Source organism: Rhinatrema bivittatum, chromosome 2 (assembly GCF_901001135.1).
Source record: "Rhinatrema bivittatum chromosome 2, aRhiBiv1.1, whole genome shotgun sequence".
NCBI lineage: Eukaryota > Metazoa > Chordata > Amphibia > Gymnophiona > Rhinatrematidae > Rhinatrema > Rhinatrema bivittatum.
This window is the reverse complement of record NC_042616.1, coordinates 20,652,670-20,671,101: the sequence shown is the minus strand read 5'-3', so window position 1 is coordinate 20,671,101 and position 18,432 is coordinate 20,652,670. Positions and strand designations below refer to the sequence as shown.

Genomic DNA, 18,432 nt, shown 5'->3' with positions numbered 1-18,432 from the left:
CCCAGAATGTGGTAAAAGTAAAATCTTCAAACTCACACTTCCTTCTTCTGTAATGGCTTCTATCCCGCCACTCTCCCATGCAGGCCAGTTGTATGGCTGAGGGGTGCACCCCCCACTCCTGTCTCAGCCACTGAGCTCTGTAGCTCCTTCCAAGGGGAAAATAAAAACAGCCCCTCACACTGATCCCCACCACTCATTCTCCTCCCCCCCAGCACATGTCTGGCTCCCACACCCTTATTCTCTCCTTCCCCTTGCCAGCACACTCCTTCCTCCCCCTCCAGGTCCCTCTTCTTTGTGCTGTTGCCAGTTGAGAGCTTCCCTCCCTTCAGCCTTCAAGCCTGCCCTGCTGCATAAAATCTTCCTCAACGCTGTTGCTTGCCGTCAGTGCCTGCCCACGTGCTCCTCTGACATGAACAGGCCTCATCGGCAGCAGCAGCCAATCACAGGGACAGCTGGGCTCAAGTCCCACCCACCAAGTCCAAAAACCCCACAATTGACAGAAAAAACGCACAATAATAAGGAAGCCGCAAACTAAAAAAATAAATAAGGCAGGTTGGCATCCTTGTCCAGAACCCTCAGAGTGAGTTCTCTGTCTCCAGGGCCAATCAGGAAACACAGTATTAACAGTGAGCTTTCTGGCCAATGGCACGGCAGGGTGTTCCCGTGTTACATGTACCCAGGGCTGAAACATATAGAAAGACAGAAGTGATGGCAGAAGAAGACCAAACGGCCCATCCAATCTGCTCAGCAAGCTTTCAGACCTAATTGTTTTCATACTTATCTGTTAGTCTGACCGCTGAAGTCAGGGCCCTTATTGGTAACTTTTTGGTTCCAATTCCCTTCCACCCCCACCATTGATGTAGAGAGCAGTGCTGGAGCTGCATCAAAGTGAAGTAACTAGCTAAGTGGTTTGGGGTAGTAACCGCCGTAATAAGCAAGCTACACCCATGCTTATTTGTTACCCAGACTATGTATTCATTCCTTGTTGGTTGTTGTCTGAATATAAATTGTCTTTTCTTCATTCTCCATTCTCCGTGCCGTTGAAGCAGAGAGCTATGCTGGATATGCATTGAAAGTGAAGTATCAGGCTTATTTGGTTTGGGGTAGTAACCGCCATAACAAGCAAGCTACTCCCCTGCTTTTTTGAGGATGCAAATCCTTTTTTCCACATTTCCTCTTGCCGTTGAAGCATAGAGCAATGTTGGAGTCGCATTAACTGTGTGTATGTTTATTGAATAAGGATATTAATCTCCAGGGAGCAGCTGTCATTCCCACAAGCAAGCCACCCCTGAGCCTCTTCTCTTCATTCACATCCTCTAGACTTTATGGAGCCACAGTGTTTATCCCACGCCTCTTTGAAATCCTTCACAGTTTTGGTCTTCACCACTTCCTCCGGAAGGGTGTTCCAGGCATCCACCACCCTCTCCATGAAGAAATACTTCCTGACATTGGTTCTGAGTCTTCCTCCCTGGAGTTTTAAATCGTGACCCCTGGTTCTGCTGATTTTTTTGCAATGGAAAAGGTTTGTCGTTGTCTCTGGATCATTAAAACCTTTCAAGTATCTGAAAGTTTGAATCATATCACTCCTGCTCCTCCTTTCCTCCAGGGTGTACATATTTAGATTCTTCAATCTCTCCTCGTAAGTCATTTGATGAAGACCCTCCACCTTTTTGGTCGCCCTTCTCTGGTCTGCCTCCATCCTGTCTTTGTCCCTTCGGAGATATGGTCTCCACTACCTGCACGCCAGCACACAGGGAATGAGCTCTCTGGGGTAAACTGTCACAGGGCAAAAAAAAAACAAAGTACAAATCATGCAAAACACCCATGTTGCCAAAATCGCTACTTAGCTGAATAACTTTTCCAGCTAAGTAGCACCGCTCTGATCCACCCACTGCCCACCCACAGCTTTCTCAGCCATTGAACATAACCGGATATTCAGTAGCAGAGAGATAGGAGGATAAGTTCTACTTATCCAGCTTTCTGGCATCTGAATATCAACCTCCCTGATTCTTATAGCTTACTTGATGGAAATGGAGAAGTTTTATTGTTCTTGCATCCAGCATTTTAATATCTTTATGAGGCCACTCTTCTATTCCAAAACTATATGAAAGCATGTGAACTGAATTTGACTCCTGTGCAACTTTTCTGGTGGCTTGCAAGGTCTTCCTTTCTACTGAAGTTTTTACCAGACACAGTACATTAACATTTAAATGGTTTTTCTCCAGTATGGATTCTCTGATGCGATATGAAATTCTCCTTCCGAGAGAAGCTTTTACCACATTCAGTGCATTTAAATGGTTTTTCTCCAGTATGGATTCTCTGATGCCGTCTGAGACATCCCTTGACGGTGAAGCGTTTACTACATTCAGTACATTTAAATGGTTTTTCTCCAGCATGGTTTTTCTGATGCTGTCTGAGACATGACTTGTGACTGAAACGTTTACCACATTCGGTACATTTAAATGGTTTTTCTCCAGTATGGATTCTCTGATGCAATATGAAATGCCCCTTCTGAGAGAAGCTTTTACCACATTCAGTACATTTAAATGGTTTTTCTCCAGTATGGATTCTCTGGTGCGATATCAAATGCGCCTTCCGAGAGAAACATTTACCACATTCAGTACATTTAAATGGTTTTTCTCCAGTATGGACTCTCTGGTGCGATATCAAATGCACCTTCCGAGAGAAACATTTACCACATTCAGTACATTTAAATGGTTTTTCTCCAGTATGGACTCTCTGATGTGATTTAAGAGAGTCCTTCCGAGAGAAATGTTTACCACATTCAGTACATTTAAATGGTTTTTCTCCAGTATGGGTTTTCTGATGATGTCTGAGACATCTCCTGTCTGTGAAGCGTTTACCACACTCAGTACATTTAAATGGTTTTTCTCCAGTATGGATTCTCTGATGCAATATGAAATACATCTTCCAAGAGAAACATTTACCACATTCAGTACATTTAAATGGTTTTTCTCCAGTATGAATTTTCTGATGTTGCATGAGAGAGGTCTTCTGACTAAAGCTTTTGCCACATTCAGTACATTTAAATGGTTTTTCCCCAGTATGAATCTTCTGATGTTGCATGAGAGAGGTCTTCCAACTAAAGCTTTTACCACACTCAGTACATTTAAATGGTTTTTCTCCAGTATGGATTCTCTGATGCAATATGAAATACATCTTCGAAGAGAAGCTTTTACCACATTCAGTACATTTAAATGGTTTTTCTCCAGTATGAATTGTCTGATGTTGCATGAGAGAGGTCTTCTGCCTAAAGCTTTTGCCACATTCGGTACATTTAAATGGTTTTTCTCCAGTATGGATTTTCTGATGCCGTCTGAGAGCTGTCTTGTCATGGAAACTTGTACCACATTCAGTACATTTAAATGGTTTTACTCCAGTATGACTTCTCTGATGCAATATTAAATGCGCTTTCCGAGAGAAGCTTTTACTACAATCAGTACATTTAAATGGTTTTTCTCCAGTATGGATTTTCTGATGCTGTCTGAGAACTGTCTTGTCATGGAAACTTGTACCACATTCAGTACATTTAAATGGTTTTTCTCCAGTATGGATTCTCTTATGCAATGTAAGAGATACCTTGTGGGCGAAGCTTTTACCACATTCAGTACATTTAAATGGTTTTTCTCCAGTATGGATTCTCTTATGCAATGTAAGAGATAGCTTGTAGGCGAAGCTTTTACCACATTCACTACATTTAAATGGTTTTTCTCCAGTATGACTTCTCTGATGCAATATTAAATGCGCTTTCCGAGAGAAGCTTTTACTACAATCAGTACATTTAAATGGTTTTTCTCCAGTATGGATTCTCTTATGCAATGTAAGAGCTGTCCTCTGAATGAAGCTTTTACCACATTCAGTACATTTAAATGGTTTTTCTCCAGTATGAATTTTCTGATGTTGCATGAGAGAGGTCTTCCGACTAAAGCTTTTGCCACATTCACTACATTTAAATGGTTTTTCTCCAGTATGGATTTTCTGATGCTGTCTGAGACCTGTCTTGTCACTGAAGCTTTTACCACATTCAATACATTTAAATGGTTTTTCTAATAAAGAGAACTCAGAACTGTAAGATTCCCCATCTTGAGGGCAATGAGAGGGTCTCTTACCTGTGTGCATTCTTTGGTGTATTACTAAGGATTCCCTGCAAGAAAAGGTTTTCTTGCATTCAATACAAGTAAAAGTGCTCCCTTCAGTGTGGCTTCTCTGGTGTAATTTCAGGGTTAACTTCTGGTTGCATGGAAAAGGTCTCTCTCCTGGGTGACTCCTCTGGTGCAAGACAAAATGACATTTTCTATTAAAGTTTTTCCCACAGGTGTCACAGTGAAAGAATTTCTTCCCTTCATCCTCTTTCTGCTGGAAGGCAGAAGTCATTTGATCACTGTTATTACTCTGGAAAGGTCTCTCTGCTCTCAGATTTCTCATGCGGTGTTCAAAACTCATTTGATCACTGTTATTACTTTGGAAGGGATTCTCTCTTCTCAGATGTCTCTGGTGCTCAGGGATGTCAAAAGCAGTGACTTCATCCGGTGACTCTCCTGCAGAGACTTGCTCCTTCTTCTCTGATTCCTGCTGTCTTTGGCTAATGTCTCTTGCCTCAGTACTCTGGGCAAGATTCTCACAGACATTTCCTGATTGTCTTGGTGTAAGTGCCAATACTACAGGGTGTTCTTCTCGATTCTCCTCCCTCTTCTCATTCTGTATGACCTCATTTTCTGCTGGATATAAAAAGAAGGAATTAATCATGTGTAAGAGACAATGGCATGGAATGCTACCAATAACCTGAGATGAGCTGTTTAGAAGGATCACATAATGAATGCATGGGATCTCTGATATTAAAGAATTCTATGACTTAGCAGAAACTTTATGTGATGCCTATGAAAATCTCTCTCTGATCTCTCTATAGAAATATTCAGAGAGGTTAAGAAAATCAGTGGGTTCTCTTTACCATACTGTGTAGGATGCAGAAATAAAGCTGATGCAATACAGGAACTTTGGAGATCATACAGATCCCTCCTTTAGGATTCCTATGGCTCTGGTTCCTCTGGGCTTATCTACTATTTATTTAATAACATTAATAATCTGTTTATAGCGGATCTGCCAAACTAAACATTGTAATAACAAATTAAAATAACAATCATGGACCATTAAACTTCAGAGATCTAAAAACAAGAGTTAAAATTTAATCCACTGCTGGAGCAGCAACCAAAGTAATTCACGCAGCAGCAGAGTCACATGATCCCAAGGAAAGCTTCTTATAACTAAACGGGCCCTGGACAGTTGGAGTGTTTGCAAGGCTCACAGGCTAGAAGTGAGGCAGACCAATGCATAATCTGCTGTACATCCAGATTGCCTCTCCCAGCTCTCTCAGAGGATTCAGAAACCCAGAAATAAATGGGTTACAGTGGGCTCTGGTAGAACAAAACCAGTAACTCAGACACCCAATTTCCCCAACTTTGCAGCGTCCTGTATATCCACCCCACTACTCCCACACAGAAGTCAGACATCCAGGATTCAAAAACCCAGGAAGGTGAAATTACTACTCAGCTGATAATTTTCTTACCTCTAGGATAGGCAAGCCAGTCCACAGAAGTGGGTTATGCATGCCTACCAGCAGATGGAGACAGAAACCAACTGACTAGCTGATATGACCCTCATATAGCCCTGTACTGACATCAGTGTCCCAGTATTCTGCAAAAGTAAACTGTGGCAACTAATTATTTATTTATTTAGGATTTTTATATACCGACATTCTCAATACAAGTATCAAATCAGGTCGGTTTCCATAGAACAAAACTGTCGCGGTTAAGGCGTTACAATAAACAGAGTTTCTGAACATAAGAACATAAATATTACATAGACAACAATAACTCGTCAAAATAACATGAATAAATATAGGGAATAGCTAAAAAAGAGGGTAGTCTAACTTCGGATATACAGTTAACAGAGAACAGTGTTGATGGGCAAAAAACATGAGTAATGCATGAGCTAAAGAACTAATGCATCAACAAAGGAGTCTTTTCAAAACAAGTGGGCTGTCCAGATCAGGCGTGATTGGGCCTTGAAGGAGTATGGGCGGTCGAGGAACTTATAGTGGACTATTTTGCTCTTTGACCGGTGTCTGAGTGTTCCTGCGATTCTGGATAGGCTTGCCGGAAGAGCCACGTTTTTAGGTTTTTCTTAAAAGTTAGATGACAAGTCTCTTGGCGTAGATCCGGCGGTAATGAGTTCCAGAGGGTGGGCCCGGCTGTGGAGAGTGCTCGTTTTGTTAGTGAAGTTTTGATCGGGGGAGCATATAAGGAACCTTTGTAGTTGTATCTGATAGGTCTTTGTGATGTGTGAGGGCGGAGTTGCGAGTTTAGATTTAGATGGGCGATGCCAATAATATCCTTGTGGATCATTGATAATGTCTTGAAGGTAATTCTGGCTTTTATAGGAAGCCAGTGAAGGCTGTGAAGAATTGGTGTGATGTGGGCTCTTTTATTTGTGTTGGTGAGTAACCTCGCCGCAGCGTTCTGCACCATCTGTAAGGGTTTTGTAGATAAGAGCGGAAGACCTAGCAGTAGAGAGTTGCAGTAGTCTAACTTAGACAGAATTATGGACTGGACTACTAGACGGAAGTCACTGAAGTGGAGGAGTCGTTTCAGATTTTTTAGCACTTGAAGTTTGAAATAACATTCTTTGGTTGTGTTGATAATGAAGGATTTAAGGTTGAATTTATTGTCGAGACGTACCCCTAGGTCTCTGACGGAAGGGGAGTGGTTAATAGATAATTTTGTGAATTGTGTTGCGCTTTGGGAGTTGATGAGAGTATGGTTTTCATCTGGCGAGATGATGAGGATTTCTGTTTTATTTGAATTGAGTATGAGGTTCAGGCTGGATAGCAGAGTGTCGATAGATTGTAGGCAATTATTCCAATGTGCCCAAGTTTTATGCAGTGATTCTTTGATGGGAAGGAGTATCTGAATGTCATCAGCAAAAATATAATGTTTTAGCTTGAGGTTGGAGAGAAGGTGGCAGAGTGGAAGCAGGTAAATATTAAATAGCGTAGGGGAGAGAGATGATCCTTGTGGTACTCCTCTTGTTGATTTAATAGGAGGCGATTCTTCGTTATTGATTTTGACTTTATAGAATCTATTCTCCAGGAACGATTGAAACCAGCTATGAGCTTCTCCTTGAATTCCTATATCGGATAGCCGCTCGAGAAGGATGGCGTGATTGACTGTGTCGAATGCGGCGGATAGGTCAAGAAGAGCGAGGAGGTATGGTTGTTTTCTTTCAAGATTGAGGAGGATGGTGTCAGATAACGATGCAAGTAATGCTTCTGTGTTTTGCGATTTCCTGAAGCCGAAATGGAAAGGGGAGAGTATGTTGTTCTCCTCCAGGTACTCCGACAATTGCTTGTTGACGAATCTTTCCATCACTCTTGAGATCAGGGGAAGGTTAGCGATAGGGCGGAAGTTTGCAGGGTCATCCGTTGAAAGGTTAGGTTTTTTTTAGTAAGGGTTTCAGAATGGCTATTTTGAGTTGATCTGGGACCTTTCCTTGAGTTAAAGAGCAGTTGATGATGTCTGCTAATGCTTTAGAAATGGTGTTAGGAGTCGATAGGAGAAGATTGGAGGGTATGGTATCCAGAGGATGAGAAGAGGGTTTGAGCATATTGAGAATAATTTCGATCTCCAATGATGATGGGGTCTCGAACGATGATAAGCTGCTTTCTTTGTAATGTGATGAGATTCTAGGGTGCGATGCTGTTGGTTGTTGGGTGGAGATTGGCTTAAGGAGGTTGGTGATCTTTTTATCAAAGTAGATTGCTAGTTCCGCAGCTTTGCTGGCTGCTTGTTCGTCCGGGATGACAGGAGGAGAGGGTTTTGTTAGGGAAGATACAAATGAGAATAAGGCTTTGGAGTCGAGTGCAAAGTTGTGGATTTTTTTTGCAAAGAAGTCTTTTTTGGCCTTGAGTATGGCTAATCTGTATGTGTTGAGGTGGGATTTATAATTTAGCGTTGTGATGGAGGAAGGAGACTTGCGCCAACTGTTTTCTTTTTTCCGAAGTTCTTGTTTAAGGATTTTGAGTGTCGGAGTGTACCACGGATGTCTGTTGGCTTGGGGTGGTTTTAAGGATTTGGTGATGGAGGGACAGGAAAGATCTGCTACCTCGTTTGTTATATTGATCCAGGAGTTGATAGCTGAGGAAGCGTCTGTGAGATCTAGTCAGTCGAGTTCTTTGGTAAGCAGATTATTAAGATTGTCTATGGGGCAGGGTTTCCTGTATCATATAGTGGTTGCCGGGTATATGGGACGAGGCTGGTCTTTAATTTGAAGTTCGGCAGAGATGAAGTGATGATCAGACCATGGGACTGGGACGCAAGTAGGGTTATTGGTTGGTGTTATTCCGTCGTTGAGAAAGATCAGGTCTAGGGTATGTCCCGCTTTGTGCGTGGGATCTTTGACAATCTGATTGAAGCCTAGGTGATTGAGTGCTGTGAGAAGGATGTCGCAGTTATGGGTTAGAGGAGCGCTGTTTACATGTAGGTTAAAGTCTCCCATCAAGATAGCTGGTTTGTCCTGCTTAAAATGTTTTGTTGTGAATTCAATTAATGGTGAGGGGTCTGTATCTAAGGTTCCTGGTGGTGAGTAGACTATGGCTATTTGTAGATGGTCCGAACTGAAAAAGGCAATTTCAGTATTGTTTATTGTAGTAGATGTTTGTAGTGAGAGCCCTAGGCCCTTTTTTGTGGCTAGCAGGATCCCTCCACCCCTTTTTTTGATTCTGGGGATTGAATGTAAGTCATAGAGGTGGTTGGGGAGCTGGTTTAAAAGTACTGTGTCTGTGGTTTTCAGCCATGTTTCAGTGATGGCGCAAATATCGGGGTTGTTGTCCGTCAGGTGGTCGTTGAGGAGGTGGAGTTTTTTTGTGATCGATTGGGCGTTGAATAGTGTGAGTGTAAATAGTGTTAATCCTAGCGTTTGAGAAATGGGGGAGATCATAATTGGAATCAATCTCTGGTGTCGGATGCCTAGAATCCTGGGTTTGTTGGATGTGAGTTTGGGAGTGTAAGGGATTGTAGGTATAGGAATAGGGTGCATGTTGAGGTGCTAGTGTGTTGTTTTGTAACCCTTCTTGAAATCGGGAATTGTGGTTGGGATTACAGGGAGCTGGGAGCTTGATGAATGATAGATGAGTGGCTGTTAGAAGAAGATTAGATGAGTGGCTAACATTATATTTTCGCTGATGACATTCAGATACTCCTTCCCATCACAGAATCACTGCATAAAACATGGGCACATTGGAATAATTGCCTACAATCTATCAACACTCTGCTATCCAGCCTGAACCATATACTCAATTCAAATAAAACAGAAATCCTCATCATCTCGCCAGACGAAAACCATACTCTCATCAACTCCCAAAGCGCAACACAATTCACAAAATTATCTATTAACTACTCCCCTTCCGTCTGAGACCTAGGGGTACGTCTCGACAATAAATTCAACCTTAAATCCTTCATTATCAACACAACCAAAGAATGTTATTTCAAACTTCAAGTGCTACAAAATCTGAAACGACTCCTCCACTTCAGTGACTTCCGTCTAGTAGTCCAGTCCATAATTCTGTCTAAGTTAGACTACTGCAACTCTCTACTGCTAGGTCTTCCGCTCTTATCTACAAAACCCTTACAGATGGTGCAGAACGCTGCGGCGAGGTTACTCACCAACACAAATAAAAGAGCCCACATCACACCAATTCTTCACAGCCTTCACTGGCTTCCTATAAAAGCCAGAATTACCATCAAGACATTATCAATGATCCACAAGGATATTATTGGCATCGCCCACCTAAATCTAAACTCGCAACTCCGCCCTCACACATCACAAAGACCTATCAGATACAACTACAAAGGTTCCTTATATGCTCCCCCGATCAAAACTTCACTAACAAAACGAGCACTCTCCACAGCCGGGCCCACCCTCTGGAACTCATTACCGCTGGATGGTAGAAGAGTGGCTGCTGGATGCAGGATGGATGAGTGGTTTCTGAATGACGATAGAATACTTGCTGGACACGATAGAATACTTGCTGGAGATTGCGGTGATGATTGCTGGGTTAGGATAAGAGTGATTGCTGGTGCTTGGTGTGAGAAGTACTCAGCATTCTAATGAAGGCACAGGTGAGGCCATTTGTCTCTGGAAGTGTCGTCCTGATTTTGGGTGTTTAAGGGTGAGCGTTAGAGGTACTGGTGAGGAATTTCGATGGCTGACTTGGAGGGTATAAACGGCCCTGGCTCTAGGACGCTCGGAAGTCTCGTTGGATATAAAAAGGACTCCAGCCGGCTTCCGCTTAGGATTATAAATTGGTAGTAGTAGGGAGTGCTCAGGGGCTCTCAGGGGTTGCACGAAGGGGCGCACAAAGGGGCGGGCCCCTTTGTTGCGCTCCTTAGGCGCGCGGCGCCGGGAGGAGCTATAATTTAAAGGTCTGCTTAGCTGAAGTAGATTGGCTGTCCTCAGTGTCTGCTGCGATTGGTTGAGGCTCGGGGGCCGGCTTCGGGTCGGAAACGAGGCTCGGTGAAGAGGAACGGAGCGGCGTTAAGGTCTGGCGATCGGTGGCAGCCCCGCTGTGGGAAGGCGTGCAGGAACGTGGCCTTACCCCGACGGGACTGTGGCGCCAATTGCGCAGGCCAGCACTGCCGCGGACGAAGAGGAAATGGCGCCAGGAGCAGCTATAATTTAAAGGTCTGCTTAGCTGAAGTGGATTGGCTGTCCTCAGTGTCTGCCGCGATTGGTTGAGGCTTGGGGGCCGGCTTCGGGTCGGAAACGAGGCTCGGTGAAGAGGAACGGAGCGGCGTTAAGGTCTGGTGATTGGCGGCAGCCCCGCTGTGGGAAGGCGTGCAGGAACGTGGCCTTAATTAACACTAGAACTGTAAGTCCGGAGTTAAAAACACTTCCTCCCCCTATCATTCACTTCTTTTTTTTCTTCCAGTGAGCAAAGCATTGGACTCAGACGAGAAGAAAATGCGGAAGCCATAACAGACAAAGAAGGCAAACACTTACAAGGCCCTTAGACGACCTGAAGATCTGCATCGGCCTATGAATTCTACCTCCAATAATGTCCCTGAGAAAGGACAAATAGAAAAAATCAGTACAGTACTGTACAGGCAGCTCAGGGCAGGATTGTGGATTGGCCTGCCTCTCAGAGAAGAAAGGAAATTATCAGGTAAGTAGTAATTTCACCTCCCTCTTCATCCAGGCGGTCCAGTCCACACAAGTGGGATGTGCCAAAGCTACCTCCTCGTAAGGGAGGAGGCTGCTCTGGCAAAAGATGCAACATCGGGTGAAGCTGAGAGTGAAGGTATTTCCCTCTCCCCACGCAGCCGGAGACCGCCCAGAACGAAACCAGGAAGCACCGAGACAAGGTAAGGTAGAAATCTATTTAAAAGTCTCCGGTCTCCGAAGCTCGAGGAGCTGCACAGGTCGCCAGCCAGGATCAGTGCCACCGGGTTGATCGGCCCTAGTAGGGCTAGACCCCGGTCAGATCCGAGGGTCCTCCCACGTGGAGACCCTCTGAGGTGGTCGCCATATTGTCCACAGGGTAGTCGTCACCATTTTGGCCTTGTTCGCAGCCCTGGCCGCCGTCTTGATCCGTGCGGACAGAGGCGAGCCGCGTGCTCAAATACCCTGAGTGCACAACGTCGCGCGCACAAGCGAAGTGCATAACCATGCGCTCACTGTGCCGGGCGCATAATTTCGACCAGTGCGCGCACATCGCTCTGCACGCGTGCACCAAACCTATGCGCGCAACTTCGACGCACACCGGAGCGCACAACTGTATTGTACATGCACAAGCCTTGGCACCACCAGAAAATAAGCTCAAAGCTCAGGGCCTTTGCCCAGCATGCCACATTAGAGCTGCACAGCATGAGGAGGCCAAGGCCCTGTGTATACAGTGCGAAGAGGCCTTAGGGGACCCAACTCATAGCCCTCCCCAGCCGGTACTAGACCCCAGCCTTTCGAACGGTACGCAGGACCGAGCATCTCCTGGGTGGAATTCTTCAAAGGTCTGCATACCTTCGTCCACATGCAACTGGGGCCTCCTACAGTGCGGTCACGGGCCCCACCCGAGGACCTCAACAGGCCAGGACCCTCTATGCTCAGGAAGGTGATCCCACCGCCCAGAAGCCCCACCTTCGGGAACACAGACATCTCAGATGAGGAGTCAGAACCCCTGGAGGAAGAGGAACTCCCTCCAGGGACAGAACCCCATCGAACCATGAGATGCTTCTTCTCCAAGGATGAGCTTCCAGACCTGGTCACACATAGCTTAAAAGAGCTTGCTATTCCTGGCATAAGTGCCTCGGGGGAACCTAAGCCGAACCCACTTTTGGAGAGACTTCGTCAGACCTCCCGCCATTTCCCACTATTACAAGCCGTCCAGCAACTAACTGACCTGGAATGGGAAGCCCCAGAAACTACATTCAAAGGGGGCCGGGCTCTGGCAGCCATGTACCCTCTGGACCCTGCCGCCAAAGATCTCCTGACATGTCCGAAAGTAGATGCCATGGTCGGTGTGGTCTCGAAGCACACTACTATCCCGTGGAGGGAGGAGCAGCACTCAAGGATGCTCAACACAGAGGCCTGGAATCCATCCTCAAACAGTCCTTTGACGTCTCCACTATGTCTTTACAGATCGTGGCCTGCTGTGCCGTGGTGACACGCGCCGGCTTAGCACAGACCAGGAACAACACGCCCGGTGAAGCCCTGGAACCAGCCGTATCATTCCTCGCGAATGCCGCTTCGGATCTGGTACGCACAGCAGCTAAAGGAGAGTCTCATCCGCAGTGGCAGCCAGAAGACAAATCTGGCTCCGAAACTGGTCTGCCGATGCATCCTCCAAAACGAGACTCACAAGGATGCCTTTCAAGGGAACACTGCTGTTCGGAAGCGAACTAGAGAAACTAGCCAACAAGTGGGGCGAGTCCCCACTGCCGCGCCTACCGGAGGACAGGAATAAGAGAAAGCAAATGTTGCTTCCCTGTAACAGGTCTTCTCACAGGACAGCAGGATGTTAGTCGTCACATATGGGTGAGATCATCAGGATGGAGCCCAATCACGAAAAACTTCTGCCAAAGTTTCCAGAACTTTGACTGGCCCCTACTGGGCTTGCCCAGCATGGCACTAACCCTGCAGCCAGCAGGGGTCCCCCTTCAGTCTTATTTGAAAGCTACAGGCAGTGCCGAAAAATAAAACAATAAACGTTACGAACCCAACACCGCAGGGCGGCGGGCGGGTTTCGTGAGGACTAACATCCTGCTGTCCTGTGAGAACACCTGTTACAGGTAAGCAACATTTGTTTTCTCACAGGACAAGCAGGATGGTAGTCCTCACATTTGGGTGAGAACCGAGCTGAGGATGTCCGAGCATGCACCAAATGTACCCAACGGCATGCAACAGGCACAACAACTGGGATGGAATTTGGTAGAGGGCATCCTGAACCCCACCGGGAAGGCGGAAGGGTGTAGGTACATCACGTTGTAAATAAGTTACGCAGGACAGCCTGGCCGAAGATGGAATCTTGTCTTCTGGCTTTGTCCAAACAATAGTGGGATGCGAAGGTATGGAGAGAACTCCAGGTGGCAGCCCTGCAAATGTCAGGAAGCGGCACTGATCGTAGGTGTGCTACTGAAGTCGCCATGGCCCTCACAGAGTGTGCTTTAACACGGTCTTGAAAAGGAATGCCTGCGTGCTGACAGCAAAAAGATTTGCAGTCCGCCAACCAGGAGGAGAGAGTCTACTTACCTACAGGCTGCCCTAATTTGTTAGGATGGAAAGAGACGAATAACTGAGTGCTCTTCCTGTGGGCAACTGTACGGTCTAGATAAAAAGCTAGAACCTGTTTACAGTCAAGGGTATGCAGAGCCTGTTCCCTTGGATTGGAAAGGGGCCTAGGAAAAAAGGTAGGTAGTATGATGGATTGATTAATCTGAAACTCTGAGACTACCTTAGGTAAAAACTTAGGGTGAGTGCGGAGTACCGCCCGGTCCTGCAGGAGTTTAGTGTAAGGCGGATAGGTAACTAGGGCCTGTAACTCACTAACCCTGTGAGCTGAAGTGATAGCCAAAAGGAAAATCACTTTCCATGTGAGAAATTTTAGGTCACAGGAGTGAAGAGGCTCAAATGGTGGTTTCATGAGCTGACAGAGAACTAGGTTAAGGTCCCAAGAAGGGGCCGGAGGACGTAAAGGTGGCTTGATATGGAGCAAGCCCTTTAAAAAGCGTGTTATGAGGGGTTGTACTGATATAGGGACATTCCCGATACATTTATGGAAGGCGGCACCCGCACTGACATGCATTCTGATGGAAGATGTCAGAAATAGTCCAAAACATAGAAACATAGAAACATAGAAATGACGGCAGAAGAAGACCAAATGGCCCATCCAGTCTGCCCAGCAAGCTTCACACATTTTTTCTCTCATACTTATCTGTTTCTCTTAGCTCTTGGTTCTATTTCCCTTCCACCCCCAGTTTTAATGTAGAGAGCAGTGATGGAGCTGCATCCAAGTGAAATATCTAGCTTGATTAGTTAGGGGTAGTAGCCGCCGCAATAAGCAAGCTACACCCATGCTTATTTGTTTTACCCAGCCTATGTTATACAGCCCTTAATGGTTGTTTTTCTTCTCCCCTGCCGTTGAAGCAGGGAGCTATGCTGGATACGCGTGAAGTATCAGTCTTCTCCCATGCCGTTGAAGCAGAGAGCCATGCTGGATGTGCATCGAAAGTGAAGTATCAGGCACATTTGGTTTTGGGGTAGTAACCGCCGTAACAAGCCAGCTACTCCCCGTTTTGTGAGTGCGAACCCTCATTTTCTCCCCTGCCGTTGAAGCAGAGAGCTCTGCTGGATGTGTGAAGTATTGGTTTTTCTTCTCCCCTGCCGTTGAATCAGAGAACTATGCTGTATATACATTGAAAGTGAAGTATCAGACTTATTTGATTTGGGGTAGTAACCGCCGTAACAAGCCAGCTACTCCCCTCTTTGTGAGTGTGAATCCTTTTTTTCACATTTCCTCTTGCTGTTGAAGCTTAGAGCGATGTTGGAGTCAGAGTAAGCATGTGTATGTTTATTTAATAAGGGTATTGACTCCAGGCAGTAGCCCTCATTCTGGCGAGTCACCCACTCTTCATTGGCGGCCTCTTGACTTTATGGATCCACAGTGTTTATCCCACGCCCCTTTGAAGTCCTTCACAGTTCTGGTCTTCACCACATCCTCAGGAAGGGCATTCCAGGCATCCACCACCCTCTCCGTGAAGAAATACTTCCTGACATTGGTTCTGAATCTTCCTCCCTGGAGCTTCAAATCGTGACCCCTGGTTCTGCTGATTTTTTTCCTACGGAAAAGGTTTGTCGTTGTCTTTTGATCATTAACACCTTTCAAGTATCTGAAAGTCTGTATCATGTCACCTCTGCTCCTCCTTTCCTCCAGGGTGTACATATTTAGATTCTTCAATCTCTCCTCGTACGTCATCCGATGAAGATCCTCCACCTTCCTGGTCGCCCTTCTCTGTACCGCCTCCATCTTGTCTTTGTCTTTTTGAAGATACGGTCTCCAGAACTGAACACAGTACTCCAGGTGAGGCCTCACCAAGGACCTGTACAAGGGAATAATCACTTCCCTTTTCTTACTCGATATTCCTCTCTCTATGCAGCCCAGCATTCTTCTGGCTTTAGCTATCGCCTTGTCGCATTGTTTCGCCGATTTCAGATCATTAGACACCATCACCCCAAGGTCCCGCTCCTGCTCCGTGCACATCAGCCTTTCCCCGCCCATCGAATACAGTTCATTCGGATTTCCACTCCCCATATGCATGACTTTGCACTTCTTGGCATTGAATCTCAGCTGCCATATCTTCGACCAATCTTCCAGTTTCCTTAGATCTCGTCTCATTCTCTCCACTCCTTCCGGCGTGTCCACTCTGTTGCAGATCTTTGTGTCATCCGCAAAAAGACAAACCTTACCTTCTATCCCGTCCGCAATGTCGCTCACAAAGATATTGACCAGGACCGGTCCCAACACCGATCCTTGCGGTACACCACTTAAAACCGCTCTCTCTTCAGAGAAGGTTCCATTTACCATCACACATTGTCTTCTGTCCGTCAACCAATTTGCAATCCAGGTCACCACCTCGGCACTCACTCCCAAGCTTCTCGTTTTATTCACCAGTCTTCTGTGCGGAACCGTATCAAAAGCTTTGCTGAAATCCAAGTATATGATATCGAGCGCTCTTCCTCGATCCAATTCCTTGGTTACCCAGTCAAAAAAGTCAATCAGGTTTGTCTGACAGGATCTTCCTCTGGTGAATCCATGCTGCCTCTGGTCCATCAAATCTCCCGACTGTAGATAGTTCACTATTCTCTCTTTCAAAGGTGACTCCATTACTTTTCCCACCACCGAAGTGAGGCTAACCGGTCTGTAGTTACCAGCCTCCTCTCTGTTCCCACTCTTGTGAAGCGGGACCACCACTGCTCTTCTCCAATCACTCGGCACCACTCCCGTTTCTAGGGATCTATTGAACAGGTCGCATAGCGGTCCCGCCAGCACATCTCTGAGCTCCCTCAGTATCCTTGGATGAATCCCATCAGGCCCCATGGCTTTGTCCACTTTCAGATTCTTTAGCTCTTCCCATACATTATCTACTGTAAATGGATTTTCCTCTGTTCCGCTTCCCTCCAGTTTCTTGTTGTGTAGAGATGGTCCTTCTCCAGGGTCTTCTTTAGTGAACACAGAGCTGAAGTATTCGTTTAATATTTCTGCCATTTCTTCGTCTCTCTCCACACATTGATCATTTCCACCTTTCAATTTCACTATACCACTTTGGACTTTTCTCTTTTCGCTGATGTATCTGAAAAATGTTTTGTCACCAAATTTTATCTCCTTGGCAATCCTCTCTTCCGCTTGACTTTTTGCCAACTTGATTAATTTCTTAGTCTCCCTCAGTTGAATCAGATATTCTTCTTTGTGCTCCTCCCTTTGGGATCTTTTGTATTTCTTGTATGCAGTTCTTTTAGCTTTAATTTTGTCAGCCACCTCCTTTGAGAACCAGATAGGTTTCATTTTTCTTTTGCTTTTCTTTACATTTCTAACATATAGAGCAGTTGCCTTGGCGATTGCTCCTTTTAGATTGGTCCACTGCTGATCCACATCTCTCTCATTTTCCCATCCATTTAGTTCTTCCTCTAGGTACTTCCCCATTTCCTCAAAGTCTGTGTTTTTGAACTGTAAAACTCTGGTCTTTGTGCTTCTTTTCCATATTCTTTTAGTGATATTAAACCATACCGTTTGATGATCACTGGTGCTGAGGTGGGCGCCCACCTTGACATCAGAGACGATATCTCCATTATTGAGCACTAAGTCGAGAATAGTTCCTTCTCTCGTGGGTTCCAATACCATTTGTTTGAACAAAGATACTTGCATGGCATCCACTATTGCTCTACTGTTTTTAGATTCCGCAGATGGGATTTTCCAGTCTACATCTGGCATATTAAAGTCACCAACGATCACCACTTCCCCTTTCTTACCTATCTTATGGATGTCTTCAACCAGATCTCTGTCCAGTTCTTCCTTTTGGTTTGGAGGCCTGTAAACCACTCCAATATAAATGGATGCTCCATCATCTGTTTTTAGGTCGACCCATAGTGCTTCTTCCTTGCCCCAACTTCCTTGCAGCTCAGATGCTTGGATATTATTTCTGACATAAAGAGCCACACCTCCCCCTTTTCTATCCACTCTGTCCTTCCTTAACAAGTTATAGCCTGGTATTGCCGTATCCCAATCATGAGATTCTGTGAACCATGTCTCTGTGATAGCAACGATGTCCAGTTCTGCCTCTGTCATTAGGGCCTGCAGATCTGGGATTTTATTTCCCAAACTATGAGCATTTGTAGTCATAGCTTTCCAGGTACTCTCTTTACGGTTATTGCTTTTCCTGTACTCCTTATGAGACTTTAGTTGAGATTTGTTATTCACTTCACTCTTTCCTTTTGCAGTTGTACCATTGATGACAGAGTTATCCATCTCAATTAGCTTTTTCTTTTGGTTATGGATCTTGAAATTCTGCATGCATTGTTTTTTTCTCTTTTCTGGTAACACGTCAATGTTTTTCTCTAGAATTTCTTCAGTTAATATAGGGAGGGCTTTATGTTCTTGTTGCATTTGATACTGTGTGTGTCTCCTTGTTACAGGTCTAATTCTACCAGAGCCCACTGTGATCCTGTTTTTTAATGATTTACTTGATGAACTAATTGAGTGGGGGGGTATACTTGTTGGCTTCCCATCTGTCAAGAATGGGTCAGGGACAAGGTCCGAAGATTGGGATGGTGTAGGCACCCGTTGTTTTAAGTGATCAGAAGCGGGTCCTTTCC

General features: G+C 45.4%; 1 protein-coding gene across 1 annotated transcript; it reads right to left on the bottom strand.

Moving 5' to 3' along the window:
• Nucleotides 1–2,067: 2,067 nt before the first annotated feature.
• On the bottom strand, nucleotides 2,068–4,901 carry LOC115083647 (oocyte zinc finger protein XlCOF6-like). The gene has a single exon (XM_029587590.1). It carries the CDS (start codon nucleotides 4,765–4,767, stop codon nucleotides 2,200–2,202), a length of 2,568 nt encoding a protein of 855 aa, XP_029443450.1. The 5' UTR covers nucleotides 4,768–4,901; the 3' UTR covers nucleotides 2,068–2,199.
• Nucleotides 4,902–18,432: the final 13,531 nt, after the last annotated feature.